A 22,474-nucleotide genomic window follows, 5' to 3' on the forward strand; every position below is an offset into this window, starting at 1 on the left:
AATTTCAAGTTTCGACGTCACCCCAAACGCTATTGGGTTTTGCATCATGATAAGCACTAAACAACTATCCCGTAAGTCAATGCATTAATTGTTCCCTTTCACAGATGACATCATGGAGGCCAGATTATCAAGACAACATAAGGAGTAGAATCATAGAGTTGGAAGGGACCCTGAGGATCGTCTACCCACTGCAATGCAGGAATATACAGCTGTCCCATATGGGATCGAACCTGCAACCTCATGCTCTTAACCAACTGAGCTGCCCAGGCTGAGCAACATCCAATGCCTGACCATAGGAGACCACAACTCCTAATCTACTTTTGTTGCTTATAAAAACCAAGGACTATTAATTTAGAAAGGGGAGGGGATGGTGTGGAGGGTTGGATTACCTTAGTGGAAAGCACTCAGGGGCCACCTTCCAGCAGTGGCTGGGGCCTGACCCAAAAGTGGCTGGGGCTACATAAACACAGAACACACAATTCACACACATACACACACACCTCTATCTTCCATGCATTAGGACAGTCTTTTAAAGATTGGTTTCTAAGTCGGGTGTAACAAGTTCACAATATTCTGTTCCGCGGCTCAGGGGGAAAAAATGGAAAGATTACTACAACATGATGTACATCATCAATACTGGGCTAGAAGCCATGCTCTAATAGTTATACACCGAGTATCTGTGATGCCATTGTCTAGGAGTGTTGCCTGGGAATCCTAGCCAGAGCAAGAAGTGGCTTTGTTGTTATCACTTCGATCTTAGAAGCTGGTATTAAGCAAGCGCTCTGCTAGCTCGAGGGCACTCTCACATAAACATCTGAGGAATTATCTCCCTCCTCCTCATTAATATTAAATATAATAAATAATGAGAGTATTCTAATGAAACCTGCTAGAAATCCTGGGAGCAGGGGGTCTCAGCTTAGGTCAGTGAGATGCTCTCTTGGGGCTTCTTCAGACAGGGGGCGGGCTGGTGTGGAGGACTCCCTGGTCCTGAATGGGGTAACTGTGCCCCTGAAGGACCAGGTGCGCAGCCTGGGAGTCATTTTGGACTCACAGCTGTCCATGGAGGCACAGGTCAATTCTGTATCCAGGGCAGCTGTCCTCTTGGTACACAGGCTGAGACCCTACCTGCCCGCGGACTGTCTCGCCAGAGTGGTGCATGCTCTAGTTATCTCCCGCTTGGACTACCGCAATGCGCTCTATGTGGGGCTACCTTTGAAGGTGACCCGGAAACTACAACTAATCCAGAATGCAGCAGCTAGACTGGTGACTGGGGGCGGCCGCCGAGACAACATAACACCGGTCTTGAAAGACCTACATTGGCTCCCAGTACGTTTCCGAGCATAATTCAAAGTGTTGGTGTTGACCTTTAAAGCCCTAAATGGCCTTGGCCCAGTATACCTGAAGGAGCGTCTGCACCCCCATCGTTCTGCCCAGACGCTGAGGTCCAGCGCCGAGGGCCTTCTGGCGGTTCCCTCGCTACGAGAAGCAAAGCTACAGGGAACCAGGCAGAGGGCCTTCTTGGTAGTGGCGCCCACCCTGTGGAACGCCCCCCCATCAGATGTCAAAGAGATAAACAACTACTTGACATTCAGAAGACATCTTAAGGCAGCCCTGTTCAGGGAAGTTTTTAATGTGTGACATCTTAGTGACATCATTTTTGGTCTTTGTGGAAGCCACCCAGAGTGGCTGGGGAACAAATAAATTATTATTATTATTATTATTATTATTATTATTATTATTATTATTATTAATTTCTTGCACACAGAACAGTTCCTTATAGGAAAATGCTCACAAGCAGCATAGAGGTAATGACAAATGGCCATGCGTCTATTTCCCTCCATGTGAAGCACATGCGTTAATTGCAGCAGAACCTGGTGCGCAAGTGATGGTTCTATGTAGCAATCTACTTTCCATGCAAGAGTTTCGTGATGTGTAAAGTGGCCCCAAGTCAAAATGGAACTGTGTGAGCTTTTCCAAGAGGAAAGGAGCCCCAGTATGAGGTCAACATGTTGGAGAATACACATCAGCATCAATGAAGGCATGACCTTGCATGTACAGAAGTTGGACACACTAACCAGATAGAGGCAATAGTTGCCATCTCAACCCTACCCCACTTATGGATCTACGTCTATTAAATTACCAGAGGAAGCCAGCAGTTAATCACACCAAGCAAGCTGGTGTTAACTCTTTATTGGCAAAACAGGATCTGCACAGGAGTGTCAGGCCCAGTGAGAACAGCAACTCAGGTCTGGCCCCCATGAAGCACTTGCCAAGACTAAATGTCCCTGCCTCCACACAGCCAGCTATGTCTTCTCTCCAGGGTTTTCCCAAGCAATTGGAGACTATGCCTACATGCCTGCCTTTGCTCCTCCCGCTTCATGCCTCTTCTGGTTCGGTGGAGGGGGTAGCTTTTTGCAGCAGGATGGGGAAATACCCATGCCTCTACACCAGCCTCACTCATCTCTGCCTCTTGGCCTCCCTTCTCTAGTGTTTCTGCTTCTGCCTCTGGACTTCTCTCTGCCACAGACTCTCCCAGCTCACTAAGCCCTGCTACCTCTTCAGTATATACCGTATTGGCCCGAATATAAGCCGCACCCGAATATAAGCCGCACCTTTAAAATTAAAAGGGGGAAAAGTCAATACCTGAATATAAGCTGCTCTCATAAAATTCTGCAGGCACTCACACCCGTTCCGTTTTACTGTATGTCTGTTTCAGCAGCGATATCGTAAAAGCCTACTTTTGTAAGTAATTTAAGCCGCACTTTGTAACTTTTCACGGTCAGAATTTGGGGGGAAAGTGAGGGTTATATTCAGGCCAATATGGGAATACCTGGTTTTCAGGATTTGCACAGGCTGCCAATCTGCTACTGGGCCAAGTTCAAGGTTTGTGGCACTAACTTATAAGGGACTCTACATCTCAAGAGGGAGGTTTTCTGAAAGATCACCCTTCTATACCCAGTAGGCCACTGTGCTGTGCAGGAGAGGTGTGCTTTCAGTGTGGCTGCCTCTGTTCTGCAGAAAAAACATCTCCATTGAGAAATGAAAGGCACCCACTATCTGTACTTCCCGAGAACAGCTGAAGACATTTCTGTTTCAGCAAGATATTCCAGCAGGATGAAAAGGTCTCTCTGCCTTTAGCTGTTCATTTTGTACCGTTTCTAAAGCGTACTTTGCAACTGCTTTTAACAGTGTTTTTAGTTGTTCTTTTATGGAGTGTTTGTAAATCACCTCGAGAAAAATGCAAAATACCATTCATCAATTACTAAACAACAACAGAGCATGCTAAGAAATGGCTGAAGGGATGACTGAAGGGGAGGGAAGTGGATGGGTTGTAACATTTCCTGATTTCACGTTGTCAATAAGATATATGACCACGGGCAGGCACTAGACGTAGTTAAAAAGTCTCCAGAATGACTAATCAATACCAAAAACATTGCACAAGATCTGCAATTCCTTCCCACTTTTCAAGAAAAGCATGTGCAATGAAAGGCACATTTGCACGGTGCTTTAACAGTCCCCATTTGGTTTGGTTTTACGACTTAATAATAAAACCCCTATTTATGGAAGATGAAAGGACAGGGAACTCTTACTACATCGCCTGTGCAGTTCCCTCAAAGTGGTCTGAAGACAATGCAGGGGTCCGAAAGTAAGTGCGCAATTCAGAAGTGTGCAAGCGAATCAATAAAAAGGCTTTATTTGTTTGTTTGTGAGGATAGTATCAAGCTTGAGATCACCACAGAATTCAAGGACAGTAAATCTCATGAATCCCAGGCAATTCCCAGACGGCGCAAGGGGGCTTTCTGAACAGGATTAGTCCTTGGAAGTTACTCGCGCTGAAGAAAACGAGGGATCTTTTTGGGTGAAGGTGCATAGGGCTGGTTTACAATTCAGGCTTCCTTTACACAGTGGTACCTCGGGTTAAAAACTTAATTCATTCTGGAGGTCCACCTTCAACAGTGAACTGGCCTGCAGTGAGAATGAAAGCATTTTAAACGAATGAAGAAAGAGCAAGCAAAGGCAGAATAGAAAATGGGTTTTAATTCCCCACTTTTCAGAGAGAGAAAAGGACGACAGGATGTGCACAACTGGGTTTACTGAGATAAAGTTTTCCCCAAGTACCTTGGCTATGCACTCACAGAGAGGGCGGTGGGCTCTTGTGGGCGTTGCTTTTTTGGAACGGCAATAAAACGTGACCTTTGAGACTCATTTTTTCGCATTAAGGAGTTTGGAGTAGGAGGAGAGACTGCCCCAGGCTTTTCTCCTTGACACGGCGCCAAATGTGTCATCACAGGGCTTCAAGTGCTTGGGATGGGAACTTACAGAACGACCATTTCTCCAACTCAACTTTTCATTAATGCTGATAAATCAAAAGTGGCTGACGCAATGGTCCACATTGCTGCAGCACATTAGTGCTAGCACCATGCACTCTGACCCGTAGCTTGTTGGTAGGCTATGGGAACATCCCCCCTGACCGATATCCTAGACCCCTTTCTAGAATGTTCATCTTTCATTAAATCATAAAGCAAGTCTCTAGAACGGCTGGCCAATATCTAGTTTTCAACATCAGGGTATATAACCAGCTGAACATCACAATATACTGATATATCACAATGTCTGATATAAGGATGGAACTATGTAGAGGTATTGGGCTGGCTTCATGGTTTTCCCCACATTGTGATTTTGTGTAACACACACACACACACACACACACCATGATTTGCTATCTATTGCCAGGTCAAACATTATGAAATCAGTATCATGATATGGATTTCAAATCGGTTTGGGATGATACGGTCATACCTTGGAAGTCAAACAGCTTAGTTCCCGAATGTTTTGGCTCCTGAACATCACAAACCTGGAAGTGACTGTCCCAGTTTGCGAACTATTTTTGGAAGCCAAACATTCCGATGGGGCTTCCGCGGCTTCCGATGCAGCGAATCAGAAGCCACGCTTTTGGAAGTCAAATGGAACGGATTCCGTTCGACTTCCAAGGTACGACTGTATATCGGTCAAATCTGGTCTCTAGCCCTTTGGCTCATGAAGATAAGGAAAAAGAAACATGCAGGCAGTGCCATGCAACTAGCAAACTTGGGTGATGGGGATGACAGGACATAAAAGAGATTTCGGCGCCACTCCTCCGCCTGCCTCCTCCCCCCCCCCAAAAAAACCCACCAACACCATGACAAGGTCTGAGCACCCCCACTAGCTACAAAAAATCTGAGTTTAGCTGGAAAAGAAAAATGGGAGTGGTGATGGAATGGAGTAGCCTCAAGAAGGATATGGCTGGCTAGCACCCTAAGGGGAAGCACACTTCTTAGGACAATGCACTGCAGTGTTTTGTTGCAGGTCCCTATTATTCTGTTCCATTCTCCAGCAAGAACATCCCACTGTTTTGTCCAAAAAAAAAAAAAAAATACAGAGGCACTGGGATGACTAATGTCTGGCACTTATTTGTCATTTTACTAGAAATTTCATTTTGCAGATGTGATTTAATAAACTAAATACCTTCCAATGTACTGGGCTACATTTATTCCCATTTTTGCCCTTATACAGGAATCATAACAGTGTTCTCCAACACACACACACACACACCAACCCCCAGTTATGCACAGGTCAACCACAAAATCCCCACTCGCTGCAAAGCTTCTGCTACAAGTCAGGACCTTACCTTTCCGGAACAACTCCTGAAGGCTTTCCGCGCTTTGATTCAATACAGCCCATATTTCTTCTTCATGCAGTGGTCCTCCCCGAACCTCCAGGGCTTCAGCTAGTGACACATGCATGTTATCTGAGGAATCAAGACAAGATGACACTTGTTCAAGAATGTGCCAGGACTCCATTCAGGTCTTTCTGATGCGTACTATTTGCATAGAATTCGGGAGGAATTTTGCTCTGAAGGCAACAACAAGGGCAATTCAAACCTACCTCCAAAACATAGTATTTAGATTCCTGAAAACATCTTGCATGCAAAGGGCATATGAAGAGAGGTTGCTTCTAGTCAGAGGAGACAGTTTGGGACTCGATGGACCAAAGGTCTTATTGGGACTAAGGCAGTTCCATAGGTTCTATTCTCACATTAAATGCACTAAGCGGCATCTATTTATTTTTTTCCTTACAGACCTGCCCTGGCTAAGTTCTGCAACTGCAGGGTTAATTTTTGTGCTCATATAAATCTTCCTCTCTCACACATCAGGGCTAGTAGCCCAGAGGCAGGCAGGGAAAAATAAGGAGATGTTTGGTACTGTCTTATGCTGACTGACTCTCCAGACAATGGTCTTTCCCAGCTCTCCCCGGAGACACAGAGGATTGAACCTGTGACCTTCTGCATGCAAAGTATGTGGGGCTTTGCCATTGAGCTACAACCCCTCCCCTAAAGTAGTCTGTCTGTAATTCACCAACTGCAAGTTGCTCGGACTGAAGTGTCAGGACAAAATCCAGAGCTTCTGTAGGGCCAGTACATTCACCAGGGCAAGACGGTTTGAACATATAACTGCACTGGCTGCCAATTTGTTTCCGGGTCTAAGTACTGGTTTTCACCTATTAAGCCTTAAACAACTCAGGACCCCAAGACGTCATGGACCTCCTCTTCCCATATGAACCAACCCAGACCCTGCGATCATCATCTGGTGCCCTTCTTAGTGTGCCTCGTCCGTGAGAGGTCCAGAGGGAGGCAACACGAGAATGGGCCTTTTCTGTGGTGGCTCCCCGCTTGTGGGGTACGTTCCCCATGGAAGCCTGCCTGGTGCTTACATTTCATATCTTAAGGTGTCTGGCTAATTAAAAAATCTATGGCCTTTCAAGCTGTAAGGGTTTTTGTTTGTTTGTTATCATGGGGTGTATTTTTAGGTTTTCCTATTGCAAACTGCCCTGTGATCTTTGGATGAAGGGCAGTATAGAAATTTTAATAATAATAATAATAATGATAATGATAATGTGACGCAACTGGTTATTTGTGTCACCTGATCTCTGCTGATTCAGAAGCTGCAGTAGCACCACTTAGCCACTTGTAATGATGGCGCTACAGCACAGCTGAAAATAGACCAGCAAATTCTCTCTGGGGAAACCATCCCTAAACATAATTGGTGTCGCCTGTTTTATAAATCTTATTGCCCAAGACAGTGATTTACTAATGAGGTATTTTATGGGTAAGAACTTATTAAGTATCCAGCCAGCTGCTATCAAGAAAGCAGCTTTCAAGTTTCAACAGCTCCTCCGCTATCAAGACCTGTGTACGCTGGAGAAAGAGGCATCACCTCAAAAACCAACCCCAGAACTTCTGCAACAAGAATTTTAAAACCCTCAGCCTGGATAAATTGTGCAAATACAACACATTTGAATGAGTTCTTCCTTTCACACAATTCATTGTTTTTGGAAGTCGCAACGACAGATAAGGAAGCTATCCAGGACACTGAAGCTCTGCTCCTTGGAAAAGTTAGCCAGCGCTTCATTTAGCACCAGGCACAGTAAACACCGTTTCAAGCATGTATTTTCAACCATAAGGAATAGTAGCAACCTGCTTTTAAAAAAGAAAAGAAAAAAGAAATGCTGATATTCTGCAGCAAATACTATACAGTGGAACCTCGGTTGTCGATTGCTTCGGAAGTCGAACATTTTGGCTTTCGAACGGCGACAACCCAGAGGCAAATGTTTCCATTTTCGAATGCATCTCGGAAGTCAAACAGCTTCTGAGGTGCTTTCCTCCATTTTTTCAATGGATTTTGTCGACCGGCAATTGCGCTTCGGTTGTTGAACATTTCAGAAGTCAAATGATCTTCCGGAACTATTTTCCGGAATCTTCCGGAATTATTTTCAACAACCGAGGTTCCACTGTATTCTGAAGCCAAACTTATATACTGAAAGCACACTCAAGTTTTCCAAGTGTGGAACCTTAAGTGGTCAAAACTGAACCATCCACGCACAAAAGGAAGGTATCAACACCAAAATTTCCAGAAGTACATAACACTTTTAGAGTAAAAGCTTAAGGGACAAACTGCAGAACTGCCTATTGAGGACTGAGCATGCATTCTTCTGAGAGTATCTGATGACTGCTGGGCCATGAATGCAATGAAATATATTGAAGAGGCTGTGGCTAACTGGAAGGAGCCCTGAGCAAGAAGCACTTGTGAGAGGGGCTCTAGAGTGCTTCAGGTGGCACATATTAAATCCGACTTGAGTCGTGGGTTTTGTCCTCCTGTGCTGGTATTTCCAGGTTGAAAGTCTGAACCTTTGTGACTAAACAGAAGTGAAAGCTCATGTTTTAATAGCTTGAGTTCACCTGTACGCCTAGAGCCATTTCATACTTGCTTGTAATCCCATCATCATGTACTGCCAAGAATTATATGCCACAGATGTATTACTGGAGAAAAGAATGGTGCAGACATGAAAACTACCAGTTTGACAATGATGCCGTTTCTTAAAAGCCCTTTTTTTCTGCCATAAAACTACCCTGACAATGTTTGCTTGATCTGATCATAGATATGAGAAAAGTGAACTCATACAACTTTTGATGCCCCACATGGCAAATTTGGCTATAATATTTCAGGGATGGGGGAAGAAAATTAAATAAGTTGCAGGTGTTTTGTTTTTTTAATTGAACCAAAGAACCACAGAATATAAGAGTTGAAAAGAAATCCCAAGGTCATCTACTCCAACCCCTTGCAATGCAACACAGCTAAAGAACCCCAAACATCATCATCATCATCATCATCATCATCATCATCATCATCATGTTATTTCTACCCCGCCCATCTGGCTGGGTTTCCCCAGCCACTCTGGGCGGCTTCCAACAAAAGATTAAAAATACATTAAAACGTCAGTCATTAAATACTTCCCTAAACAGGGCTGCCTTTAGATGTCTTCTAAAACAGATCTAGACAGATCACCACCCAACCTCTGTCCATGATAAGAAAGACATGATAAGAAATTAATCAACATGATATAATGATAAAAGGAATACCATGGAAAATAATGGATCATCACAAACCAACTAGTGTTGGAAATATATATAGCACAACTGAAAGAAACAAAGGTTTTCAGTCATGTTGCCCATACAGGCAGCTCATTCAGCACAGTGTCACACACTGTTGAAAGAGCACCCCCTTCAACAGCCTTGCTTTGGCCTTCTGCCATACCTGCAGCATCCATACCAACCTTGAAAGATGTTCCACATGCAGCGCATTGCCATAATCCAATCTGGAGGAGGTGACCAATGCCTGGACCAATGCCACAACTAAAGCATCCCAATCCAGGAACGGACATAACTGTTGGCACCAGTCAAAGATGGCAGAAGGCACTCCTAGACAATGAAACTACATCCAGTGTCAAACACGTATCCAAGAGCACCTGCCAAGCTATATTCCTTCAGAGTCAACCCTCATCCAAAACAGGCAATTTCCCTGACTTGAAAACCACTCGCCCACATCACCTCCATTGTACTAAGATTCAAAGCTCAGTTTAATTACCCTCATCCAACCCATACAGCTCCTGAGCAGCTACACCTGATTCGAATTTTATGGAGATGTAGAGTTACGTGTCCTTCGTGTGTTCATGACACCGTTCTTCAAACTCTGCTCCCAATGGCTTCATGTAGATGATAAACAGCAAGCGAGAGAGGAAAACTGTGCCCTGCAAACCCTACAGTGTAACTGACCAAGGTCTGAAGAGCATTCCCCAGATATCACTCTCTGGAACCAACCCTGGAGATAGGAGTGGAGCCACTGCAAAATAGTACCCAGAATACCCATCCCACAAACCTGGTCTGGGAGGATACCATGGTAGGTATTATCAAATCCAACAGTGAAATCTATGAGAAGAAGCACAGACGCTCCCCCCCCCTTGCCTTGTGCATTAACTAGCTTACCAATGCCAGGAAGTGTGTGTTATCACCAGCACAGCCTCATTAACTGGTCATTGTAATTATTTTGCTTTTATGTTATTACATCACTGTCTGTTCTTTTTGAATTTCATTTTTCTCCCAATGTTCCCTCCCACACAAACTCTCAGCTATGTGTATATATTGTTGGGTTTTTTAAGTGTTTGTTCGTAATTGGTTTAAAGGAATAAAAAGAATTCCCTGGATGCCTAGATCCAGGTTTGGGACAAACACTCTCTTGGTGAGAGAGCCCCAGCAGAGCAAATCACAAAACATGCAAGAAAGCAAAGCTTGGAAATATAGGCTGATAGACCTTTAAGATATTCCCTTCTAAATTCTTTCCAAAATTCCCCTTACTTCCCTTAGCATAGAAAGATGGACAACATGCTTGGTCAGTTAAAAACGTTTACTTGCAAACTCTTCAAAGGTCAAATTTATGTGCTTTTCAATACAGCAGCAAGAAAAGACAGGCAGCAAAACAGTTTCAAAAAGGTAGGAGTTTCTTAATTATTTGTATAGGAACACAAATTATAGAAACACGGTCTAAGCTTGGAACAACTAACCCATACGTACTTTCTTATCAGAGTCACATGGTAGAAGAGAATGAACAAAGGCTTTGGTAACCCTTCCTCCCAAGGTGAGGGGCGTGACCTAGTTAAGTCTGGCAGAACTTACTCTATGGTCTTAACCCTTTCACGCATTAACTAGAGCTAAGCATGCTCGTTATATGAGACAGATATTTATCCCACATACTGTGTATGTCTGCCAATTCGGAATTACACTTCATGCACTGGCAAAGTAGACTGCGGCCCATAAATGTTTATGCCACGGTGAATTTATTACTCTTAAAGCAGCCACAAGACACTTTGTTGTTTAAGCTTCAACAGGCTAACACAGCTACCCCTCTAGGAAAAAAAGGCAGTTTTAGTTAGCCTTAACCACTAATGTTTATGCAAGGAACAATAGCTAAAGCAAATGAAGGTTGTTAATAGCAATGGCATTGTAGCAGATAGAAGGAAGGCACACGACACATGCTAGATCTCCAAGCTATGCTTTGGAGTGTTGTGCCTATACTGAACCTCTTGGAAGTAAATGCAGAAGTGGAGAAAGTCAGTCAAGGAAAGTCAGAATGCAAACAGATTAGCTAAAATGTACTTAACAATACTAGATGGTTGTTGGAGATGCATGAAGGCTAAAGGTAACTTTTCGTGCAAATGGTGGGGTTGCTGCTTAATAAAAGAATGCAGTTTTATTTCCAAGTAAATAAAATTATAACTGGTTGTCCTTTTACTCAGTTGACGCTGACAGAAAACCCCACATGTACACTATATAAAAGAATATACAGTGGTACCTCAGGTTAAGTACTTAATTCATTCTGGAGGTCTGTTCTTAACCTGAAACTGTTCTTAACCTGAAGCACCACTTTAGCTAATGGGCCTCCCGCTGCTGCCACGCCACCGGAGCATGATTTCTGTTCTCATCCTGAAGCAAAGTTCTTAACCCGAGGTACTATTTCTGGGTTAGCGAAGTCTGTAACCTGAAGTGTATGTAACCTGAAGCGTATGTAACCTGAGGTACCACTGTAAACCTCAAGACCCCACCCTTCTTCTCCCCCCTCCTCTTCCCCAACCTTATACTGTAAAGGAAAAGGTAAAGGTACCCCTGACCATTAGGTCCAGTTGCGGACGAGTCTGGGGTTGTGACACTCATCTCGCTCTATAGGCCGAGGGAGTCGGCGTTTGTCTGCAGACAGTTTTTCTGGGTCATGTGGCCAGCATGACTAAGCTGCTTCTGGCGAACCAGAGCAGTGCATGGAAATGCCGTTTACCTTCCCGCCGGAGCGGTACCTATTTATCTACTTGCACTTTGGCATGCTTTCGAACTGCTAGGTGAGCAGGAGCTGGGACTCAACAATGGGAGCTCACCCCAACGCAGGGATTAAAACTGCTGACCTTCTGATCGGCAGGCCCAAGAGGCTCAGTGGTTTAGATCACACCTTATACTGTACTCAACACTAATGTCTAACAACAAATGTAACTGATTTGTACGAAAGACCCCACAACCTGAAAAAAAGAGACGAGGCATCTACTTTTGTAAACCAAGAAATTCTTCAAAAATATTAATAATAAAATAACTGGCTGTCCTTGCAGTCAATCTGGTAATGATTTTGGAATAGGTAAAACTTCAGGTGCAGAGCAGTGCATGGGAAACCAATAGAATGCCCTCAACAGACCAAAGGCACAGAAAAATCTAGGGTTTAACAGCACTGAATAAAATGATATAACCAATTACGGGATGGAAGAATCGACTCAACAGAAACATTTAGAAAAACTGGCTTCCTTCTATCCTTCACTGGATGAGGCATCACACAAGAGGAGTCTGTGTTGCTGGATCTTCTAAACATGATGCAATATATTTACTGAATGCATTTTCGCTTATGAATGTGATTATGAAAATGTGAATTTTTTATTTTAATTTTTTTTAGAAAAAGGAAGTCAGAACGAATAGGCATTTCTTGGGGAGTCGGCTGAACACAGTGATAAGAAGATTATGCTGGTGGGAAACCAAGTAGCAAATGACATTAAAATGTGCATAAGCGCTTTTCAAACTCTTTAAGCATTAGCTAGATGAGCAGGATCAGGACTATAGTGTGTGCGGGGGGACGGGTTAACCGTCTCCATGAGTGCCAAAAATAGGAATGCTAAGGGGAACCCTGCTGAATAAGACCTAAGGCTCATCTAGCATCTTGTTCTCAAAATCGCCAACCAGAGGCACCTGGGACCCAAGAACACAACAGCACTTGGTTTCCAGGAACTAGTATTCCATGTGTGTTGTCTTCTGACATTGTTAATGACACCCAGTCATCATGACTAGCTTCCACTGATAGCCTTATCTTTCAGGAATTTGTCTAATCCCCCTTTAAAGGCATCCAGGTTGGTGAATATCAGGGGTCTCGGAAAATTCTGATGGAAACAGAAATGGGAGCAGAAATTGCCAACGTTTCCTTATTCATCCCATGTCCAGAACAGAATTCAATCCAGCAAATACAGTGGTACCTCAGGTTACAAACACTTCGGGTATTATTATTATTTTTACAATCTGCAGTGGTACCTCGGGTTACAGATGCTTCAGGTTACAGACGCTTTAGGTTACAGACTCCGCTAACCCAGAAATTATACCTCAGGTTAAGAACTTTACCTCAAGATGAAAAGAGAAATCATGCTCCGGCGGCACGGCAGCAGCAGGAGGCCCCATTAGCTAAAGTGGTGCTTCAGGTTAAGAACCGTTTTAGGTTAAGAACAGACCTCCGGTACGAATTAAGTTCATAACCAGAGGTACTACCGTATAGTCTTCGCTGCTGCAGTTGTTTCCAGTTCGTGTGAGATGTAATTGGGTATGTTTTCCTTCCATTTGCATTGTGTATGCTTTTGCGGGGTAGCGCAGCAGCAAAAGATGGCGCCTTTCGCTGCCGCGGTGCCCAGCAGACCAGCAGTCAGGCAGGTGGAGATGCTAGGTGCCAAAAGTGGGTGCCCAGACATCTCCATCCAGCCGCAAAAGGCCAACTGCCAGTTGTGAAATGCGACTGGCGCCCAGCTAATTTCGAATGTTGCTTGGGACTACAACTCCAATCATCCCTGACTGCTAGCTGGCTGGGGCTGATGGGAGTTGGAGTCCAGCAGCATCTAGAGCGCACCGCATTAGCTACTCCTGTTGCTCTTAGCCAATAGCTTTTGAAATATGAGGACCGCATCCCTAGAGAATTCAGGGAATACACGACATCAATTCTTACAACACTTCTTCACAACACTCCAGTTAATCACTGCCAAGCAGAGCGCTGCATCACATTCCTCTCTTGCACGCTGATCACAGAACTAGAGCATTACCTTTTCTCAGAAGTGGATTCACTAATGCCAAAGCGATTTCACAATGGGCAAACGGCAAGCTTTCCCCTCATGAAACACACCCACTTCTTTTTTTAATTATTATTTTCCAGATTCACCTGGGAATGAGACAAACTTGTTTCTGGACGTTTTGTGTGTAACCAACTGGCACGTTCTAATCCCAAACTCCTGTTGTTCTAATAACAGCCTTTTTAATATATATATATATAGTAGAAAGGGGTAGGGGGAAGGAGTATTTTGGAACACTCACTTTCAAGCACTGAACTTCCAACAATGCCACGTTTAGCCAACACACTGCAACTTATCCTAAATTGCTGTTCAACAAACTGTATTCAATTTCAACTACAAAGGCAAGTTTGATTCTTGTAAAAGCGAATTGCCCTTGTAAGTAATCACAGGGTTCTTGAATCGCGTTCTTCAAATTAAGGGATGGATGCACCTCTGCAGGCCGTCTTATACCACCCCGGCAGAGCGTGCTCCCAAATGGCACGTCTTTCTAGGTTTGTCTGCCCCCTCCTCACAACTTTCATTTTTAATTGGCATATGATCCAAGCAACAGCAACCAAGGCTAATCCAATAAACGAAAGTGACTAGGAGCGTTTCAAAGAGTTCATTAGCACTGGTAACCCTACTTAAATGGGCAGATGAGCTCATTAGATCCCAGGAGTGGTTGCTATCAAGAACAGAAGTGCTGTTTTTCTCATCCCAAATTGCGCAAGTGTCAATTATTGTTAATTTATGGAACGAAGAACATAAGCAGAGTCCTCCTGGATCAAACCAAAGCCCATCAAGTCATAGATTAGAATATCATAGAATCATATAGTGGGAAGGGACTACAAGGATCATTTAGTCCAACCGGCTGCAATGCAGGAATCTTTTGCCCAACCTATGACCCTGAACTTAAGAGTCTCATGCTCTACCAACTGAGCAATACTCCAGTACACTGTTTTCACAGCAGCCAGCTAGGTGCCCATGGGAAGTCCACAAGCAGGACGTGACTGCAACAGTGCTCTCCCTACTTGCAATTCCCAAAAACTGGTGTTCACAGAGGCATACTTCCTCCAACAGCGAAGGCTGAGAATAGCTATTGTGGCTAGTAGCCACTGGTAGACTTATCCTCCATGAAATTGTTTGCTCTGCTCTTGAAGCCATCTAAGTGTCAGGAGTTCAGCCTACACTCGAGTAGGACTCTGGCAGAGACACATGCCCGACTGACATGTTCCCTCCCTCCTGGTTGATCATTTGGGAGCTTCATAAGCTTTCTTCAGCCCGAACATCACAGCAACCGATGCCAACCGACACCGGCACACTTAGGGATTAGCAGAGTTTGTGCATCATGCGTGTGACAGACCGCAGCAACTCAACATTTTGGCTAATCTACTTTATTTACATATAAACACACACGGAGCACTGCAACATGGCTCCCTCTCTCTCTAGCATCAGACAGCAAAGAGAAAAAGAACACAGGACAATAGTCCCACTTCACGGAACACAGTAACACAAACATCCTGTTTCCATCACTTCCCACTCTGTGGAGTCAAAACATATACCGTCATGTGATAGACAAAAATCCCATGACTGCAATCATAGGTCAGGAATTCTAACACTAAGTTGGTGGCCACCACTACCCACTGCGGGATGCAACCTGGTCCACGGGACAACTGCTCTGTGAGGCAAAACGTTATGCCACACTCATAGTTTAGAGATGGATGCAAATGAGCCACACCAAGCCTCAGGTCACAAGGGTGATTTAGAAAGCTTTGGCTTCCACTTTTGCTTCACTGCAGCTCACTGCGGCATCTGGGCTAACTAAACTATGGTTAACAAGCCAATCTGAAACCACTGTTTAACCATTAATCCAGGGATGGGGAACATGTTGCTGGACGCTTGCTCCCATCAGCCCCAGCCAAAATGGCCCATGGTGAGGGATTATGTAGCCCAACAAAATCTGGAGGGTCACAGTTCCTCCCCTCCTGCATAAACTACAGTTTGCTACAAAAACAATGAGATGTGGTCAAGCAAAAAATGTAAGTGAAGGCTTCCTAACTCCCCTCCACAGGCATGCTGGACCAACAGGGGAATGTGCAAGCCTTAGGCTTATGTTAAACCATGGTTCAATGTGACGTCCAAACTGGGCTAACAACTGCCATGCTTCAAACTCTGGTTCTGAATTGCAGTAAAGCAGGAATTGCTGCTGGCTTAAATGTAAGCCTGGCAGGAAAAATGCTTAGCCCAGAAAGGATGGAGTGGCAGGAAGGCATACCTGATCCTGCCGTCTGCTCCCAATTCCTTAAGGGTGGTCATGAAATCAGCAGCACCCTGCATGGACTGAATCCAAGCCCAAGGCTGCCTTAGTTTGTGTGCTTGCCCTTAGTTAACCACTAATCTCTGCCCCTGTGCACCACTAATGAAAGAAAGGGAGTGAGTCAGACTTCCTTGACCAAGCACATACACTCTCTAAATTTTATCCAAAACATCCAAACATTGAGGGTTGAATGAGACCGGACAGACAGGAGGAGAGGCATCGTCAAATCTCCTGTGTTTGTGCAATTTCCCCAATCTAAGTTACTCCCCCTCTGGGATGAAGTATGCAAGAATCATCCAGGTGGCAAATCAACATGAGTTGTAAATCCTTTAACATCTGTAAATAAGCAATTAAATAAAATGTCATCTACTAGTCAAGGTGATTATTACACCTACTGTAGACAATATAGGTTAGCTAACTATTCAGTCTTAACTTGATATTTGGAGATAGGAATATCAGTGCAGTTACAAATATTTCTAACTTCACTGATGATACAGAGGCTAGCAGAATCTTGTCTAAGTGTTATCATCTTCTGTTAGTTCAGCTGTGATCGCCTTTAATAGTTCTCTCTAGACATCCCAGTATTGCAAGACATTTCTGGAAGCCAAGTAGGAAAAACAAAAAATAGAAGCTGCAGAAATAATTACTCAACTTCCTTTCTGACCTATGACATTTGTAATTCAAAGCCTTAATGGCTGCTTAACAGAAAACAAATTGTGTCTAAAATACTGAGTCAAAACAGAGTTCCATAGAACTCGAATAATACTTGACACTGAATGACTCAAATGCCGAGTAGCTCAATAGGTTCTAAGGTCTCACCCTGATAGTGCAATGCTGTGGTGTATTATGCAAGGCAAAGAATGGGCTGGATTGTGCTCTCAATGCAGTATCTTTCGTGGCCCAGCTCCCAGGCCCCTCTCATCAAGGGACCACAGGTTGTGGACGGCACCAGTTAGTTAGCTGCTACTTGCAGTCTCCCCTCCTCCCAAGTCTTCTGCTGTATGCAGAGAATTCAGGAAAATGAACTACCCTATCACTTTGTACTAGGGACGCAGGTGGCACTGTGGGTTAAACCACAGAGCCTAGGGCCTGCTGATCAGAAGGTCGGCGGTTCGAATCACCGCGACGGGGTGAGCTCCCGTTGTTCAGTCCCAGCTCCTGCCCACCTAGCAGTTCGAAAGCTCACCAGTGCAAGTAGATAAATAGGTACCGCTCCGGCGGGAAGGTAAACGGCGTTTCCGTGCGCTGCTCTGGTTCGCCAGAAGCAGCTTAGTCATGCTGGCCACATGACCCGGAAGCTGTACACCGGCTCCCTCGGCCAGTAAAGCGAGATGAGCGCTGCAACCCCAGAATCGGCCACGACTGGGACCTAATGGTCAGGGGTCCCTTTACCCTTTACCACTTTGTGCTAGGTAGATGGAGTAGCCAAATGGAATTACACCAGTCCTGATAGCTGCATGGGCTGTCAGTGAACTAACGGGCCCAATTCAAAGTGTTAGAACTAGCATACAAAGCCCCAAATGGCTTGGGACTCCAACTACCTAAAAGAGCACCTTCCCCAATTTCAACCATCCTGGACCTTACGATAGGCAGATGAGGCCTTGTAGGTGCAGCTGCCACTGAGGGTGCCTGACTGGTGCTGACCTGTGACAGAGACTTTTCAGTGGCTGCTCTCCATTTGTGGAATGATTTCCCTAGTGAGGAGTGTTTACCTCCCTCTCACTGACTTTCATGAAGAACATACACACTCAAAAATAATTCAAGCTGGCAGACGCTGGTGTCAGTTGCAGCAAAAGTCTGTTCCCTGTTGAAATCCATGTAGGCATGACACACATTTTTCCAGAGCAACTTCCCCATACATAATGCATTTTTAATGTAATTTTCACAAATATATGCATTTTGATGCACACTTTACCACAATATATGCATTTTTGTACCTATTACTTGGCTTGAGAACAGCACTACAAAGTTCGGAGACGTGAGAATTTCAAAGGACGGCAGAGTTTCGGTTTGCATATTGTTTCATACAGTGTGACTGAGGTAGGATCGCCCTTAAAATATGAACCAAATTGAATTTCTCCTGACCCTTCACACAGGCATTTCCCTTCCTGGAACTATATTGATCCCCTGATATAACCCTGAAAACTACTACAGTGGTACCTCGGGTTACATACGCTTCAGGTTACATATGCTTCAGGTTACAGACTCCGCTAACCCAGAAATAGTACCTTGGGTTAAGAACTTTGCTCCAGGATGAGAACTGAAATCGTGCAGCGGCGGCGCAGTGGCAGCAGAAGGCCCCATTAGCAAAAGTGGTGCTTCAGGTTAAGAACAGTTTCAGGTTAAGAACGGACCTCCAGATCGAATTAAGTACTTAACCTGAGGTACCACTGTAAACCGGAAGCTGTACTATTGCCCAATAGTGGGTGGTGCAAAGAACAGCAGGAGACTTGAGTCTGGCTGTTGCAAATACGGTCTGAGATCTTACACAAAGAAAAAGTTTGTATTCTTCAATGGTCTGAGATTTCCCCACTGAAGACCTGCGATGAGTCAACAGCACAGACAAAGGCACGCATGCTTCCAGGGAAGATTAGGTGCATAGACTTGACTGGGTTTTACTTAATCGTGTGATAAATGGGAGCCACAGACCATTCATACAACGCTGATTCTTAGAAACAACCTAGCCCTGCAATCTCTCTACAAAACGCTGAGTTCACAGCTTGAGACCACTTGCCCTACAAACTGTTTCTACCTTGTTAAGAAAAGCTTTTCTCTCTGTGGTTGAACAAGAGCCGAGATTTCCTGAAGGACAGGTGGAATTTTAATCTCCTGGGATTGTGCATCTATTTTAGGGTCCTGCTAGGGAAGGGTTGCCACTCTCAGTAGAGGGGATCCCTAGAAATCTGATTAAGGTTTTGGAACAAAGACAGCTTTGCAGCAGGAAACTGTGCATTTTAAAGTGACTTGGTCGCAGGCACCAGATGGGACCCGGTTGTGGAATCAGCTTTCCCTTTATCCCAGGGAACCAAGCTTCCAACCACCGGCTCTGTTCCACATGCTCTTCTTTTACTGCTTGTCATTGCAAGTTGGAACTAGCTTAATAGCTTAATCATACAGGCATTTCTGTAATATTCATGAATGACTGCTTTCCTAAGAACATTCTACAGAAATCTCAATATCCGTAACCAGCCACAGGCAAGTCACCAAAAAAAGAGATGTCTCAAAGAGGAGCCTAATCATTCTCGATCCCTATCACACTGGCATCAGCTACAGCAAAATCAACACACACTGTTTTCTAAAAGCATTTGAAGAAAGAAAGAAAGAAAGAAAGAAAGAAAGAAAGAAAGAAAGAAAGAAAGAAACTTGGGAGGTATAAAAGTAGAAACAATAAAAGTTCAAAGACGGAACTGCTTTGAAGGATGAACTTCAGAAATAAAAGATAAAAATATAGAAAGTTGTCTTGTACCAAGCAGTGAAGAACTAACCTTGGCTACAGCTCATAGTTAGTGAGGAGAGAGCTGAACCACAAATCCTGGTTTGGACAACGCACCAAGCCAAGCTCAATATAGAGCAGGAGTACAGTGGTACCTCGGGTTACATACGCTTCAGGTTACATACGCTTCAGGTTACAGACTCCGCTAACCCAGAAATAGTGCTTCAGGTTAAGAACTTTGCTTCAGGATGAGAACAGAAATCGTGCTCCGGCGGTGCAGCAGCAGCAGGAGACCCCATTAGCTAAAGTGGTGCTTCAGGTTAAGAACAGTTTCAGGTTAAGAATGGACCTCCGGAACGAAGTAAGTACTTAACCTGAGGTACCACTGTAAACACAACTGGGGAGGAGCAAACTGGTTGCAAACTCACCTCTAGGATTTCCCACACATTTGCCCGGACCTGCTCAGCCAAAGATTGGGTTTACTGTGTCTTGTGAATCAGGGATTTAAGATGGGACCTTTGGCATGCAAACATCTGCTCTATAAATGAGCTGTGGATCCTGCAGAACATGAACCTTGTTCTCTCCAGGGATAGTCTGGCAAGTTTAACCATTACAGCACCACACACCCACTGCTATGAGAGAGGACTGGCTGAAATCATGTAGACAAAGGCTGTGTACACACAATATATTTAAAGCACATGACCCCCAAAGAAAGCTGAGAACTGTGCTCTGTGATGGGTAAACCATAATTTCCAGTATTCTTTGGGGGCAAGCATGCGTTTTGAAAGCGTACTGCGTATGCAGCCTGAATCCTTACATGCATGTACTAAAAGAAGAAGACATAATTTCCAGTATTCTTTGGGGGCAAGCATGCGTTTTGAAAGCGTACTGCGTATGCAGCCTGAATCCTTACATGCATGTACTAAAAGAAGAAGACAGATATAGGAACTTTTCTTTTCCTCCCCTGCCTAGTCACCAAGACACAGTTCTTTCTTTTCAAAGGCAACAAGGCCACAACCAATTTACAAGTTGTTTTAGGTTTAAAAATACTCAACGTTGATTCTGAAGAGGCGTATCACAAGACTACGTTCCACTAATGTCCTGTTCACAAAAAATGTGTAGCAGTTCAAGTTTCAAGACAGTAAGTAATGCCCCTTGAGCTTCTTTAAACCTTTGACCTACCCTTCCTTCCTTTCACAATAATGAGAGCATAAGATGAGCTGGTATAGAGTTTCTCTCTCTAAATTTAAGTACTCTATAAGACAATATAATCAGAATATAACGTGAGCAAAGCACGCTTTAGGTTAGATTTAAACAAACAAACCCAATACTTTTAAAGTAAATAATAACAGGCTTACAATAAACACTCCTATTATTTGATACCCAGCTTCTGATAAGCTGAAAAACTGAGCAACCTGGGATGCAAGGCATGCTCTTAACCCATTGAGCTATTGAGCTGCCATTGCTTAGAATTGCTATACTATGTTTGTTATGGTTGCTGTAATATACTTCATAGGGCATCAAGTGGGTGCAGAAGGCAGAACGAGTAGACCATGGCAACACATGCCAGAGGCAGGAGTGGGAAAAGTAAAGATATCCATTCCTTGCAACACAAAAGTCTGTCACACCTTGCCACAATAAATGTTAAGGCAACCTGAGCACTAGAAATACGATTCAGTTCCCATTTAAAGGCATTTAACTCAGACCTTCCAAAGCAGTAGGTATTTTGTGTTTTCATACTGTAAAGTGCCCTGTGATCTTTGGATGAAGGGCATAATAATAATAATAATAATAATAATAATAATAATAATAATAATAATATGAACTAAAACACAGAGATCCTTCAAAATCCACATGCCTCCAAATTCTGAAATGCAGTTCTCCAGCCAAGTAACCTGTATAAAAATGTATATGCATAAAAATGCATATATATATATATATATAAACAACAACATACAAAAATGTATTGGGGGTGTAAAAAAAAGGATGCAAGAACTGGATTGTATCAGGGGAACTCCTTTGCAAAAATGTGCACACAAACATATGCATTTTAAGAGAAATATGTAATAAATGCTGGCGAATTTTCCCGAGGACTAAAAAAAAAAAAAGATAGTAATCTGAAGTGGAAATATGGAGAACTGAACTAAAGTCTGGGAAAAGAGAGAAACCAGAATGGACAGATTTGTCCCTCCCTATTTTGTGTCACCAAGAAAACAATGCTCTGCAATGGAAGGATCCTGACCACAAGAGGTGTGTTCCTGACTCTGCACCCTGAACTTCCTGGTTTGACCTTCAGGATGCTTCTAGCCCTACGACTTGAAGATAGAGCTGTCTCAGTCTAGAATTAATTATAGGGTTGTCTCATATGCAACAACAAAAAGGGGAAAAGAAAACACTGAAACAGAAGCAGCTCAGATATAATTTCCTCCCACTCATTTTGAAAGTGTCGCACACATACCTTTTTATTCCAGTGAATTACATTGAAAGGCTGTGCAAAAATTAAAAATCCCCGTAAGACTTTCCAACCAGGACAGGTTCCATCCACTTTGACATTCTTCTTTTGCCTGGTCTCGTATCTTTACAGTCTAAGCCAACATAGCTTGGTGGCATAGCATATTCTTTGCTGGTAGGAGGTTGCAGGTTCAACTCCCTGGCATCATCAGTGATGGGGAAGGGCCATAGCTCAGTGGCAGAGAATCTGCTTTGCATGCAGAAGGTCCCAGGTTCAATCCTCGGCATCTCCAGGTAGAGCTGGGAATGTAGGAGTCTGGAAGAGCAGCTGCCAGCCAGTGTAGACAATACTGGCCTGTCTCTGTATAAGACAGCTTCCTATGTTCCTACGGCCAGGACACACGTTATGGAAAAGACCTTTGGCTAATGCCCTGCAGAATGACCTCAATAAAATTGGCTAATGGTCAATTGATGGGTCAGGACCCACAAATGGGTCGCACCACCAACTTAAG

General features: G+C 43.9%; 1 protein-coding gene across 13 annotated transcripts in view; it reads right to left on the minus strand.

Moving 5' to 3' along the window:
* The window catches only part of PTPN13 (protein tyrosine phosphatase non-receptor type 13), a 154,834-nt gene that overhangs the window by 104,359 nt on the left and 28,001 nt on the right, over window positions 1–22,474 (minus strand). For all 13 annotated transcript variants that reach the window (XM_083631538.1, XM_083631536.1, XM_083631534.1 and 10 more), the window contains one exon: window positions 5,669–5,788. In XM_083631538.1, coding sequence (XP_083487664.1) covers window positions 5,669–5,783 — 115 coding nt within the window. In that variant the 5' untranslated portion in view covers window positions 5,784–5,788. Of the gene's footprint in view, window positions 1–5,668; window positions 5,789–22,474 lie in introns of those variants that run through there.

Source organism: Podarcis filfolensis (genome assembly GCF_964270895.1).
Source record: "Podarcis filfolensis genome assembly, chromosome: 9".
Lineage (NCBI taxonomy): Eukaryota > Metazoa > Chordata > Lepidosauria > Squamata > Lacertidae > Podarcis > Podarcis filfolensis.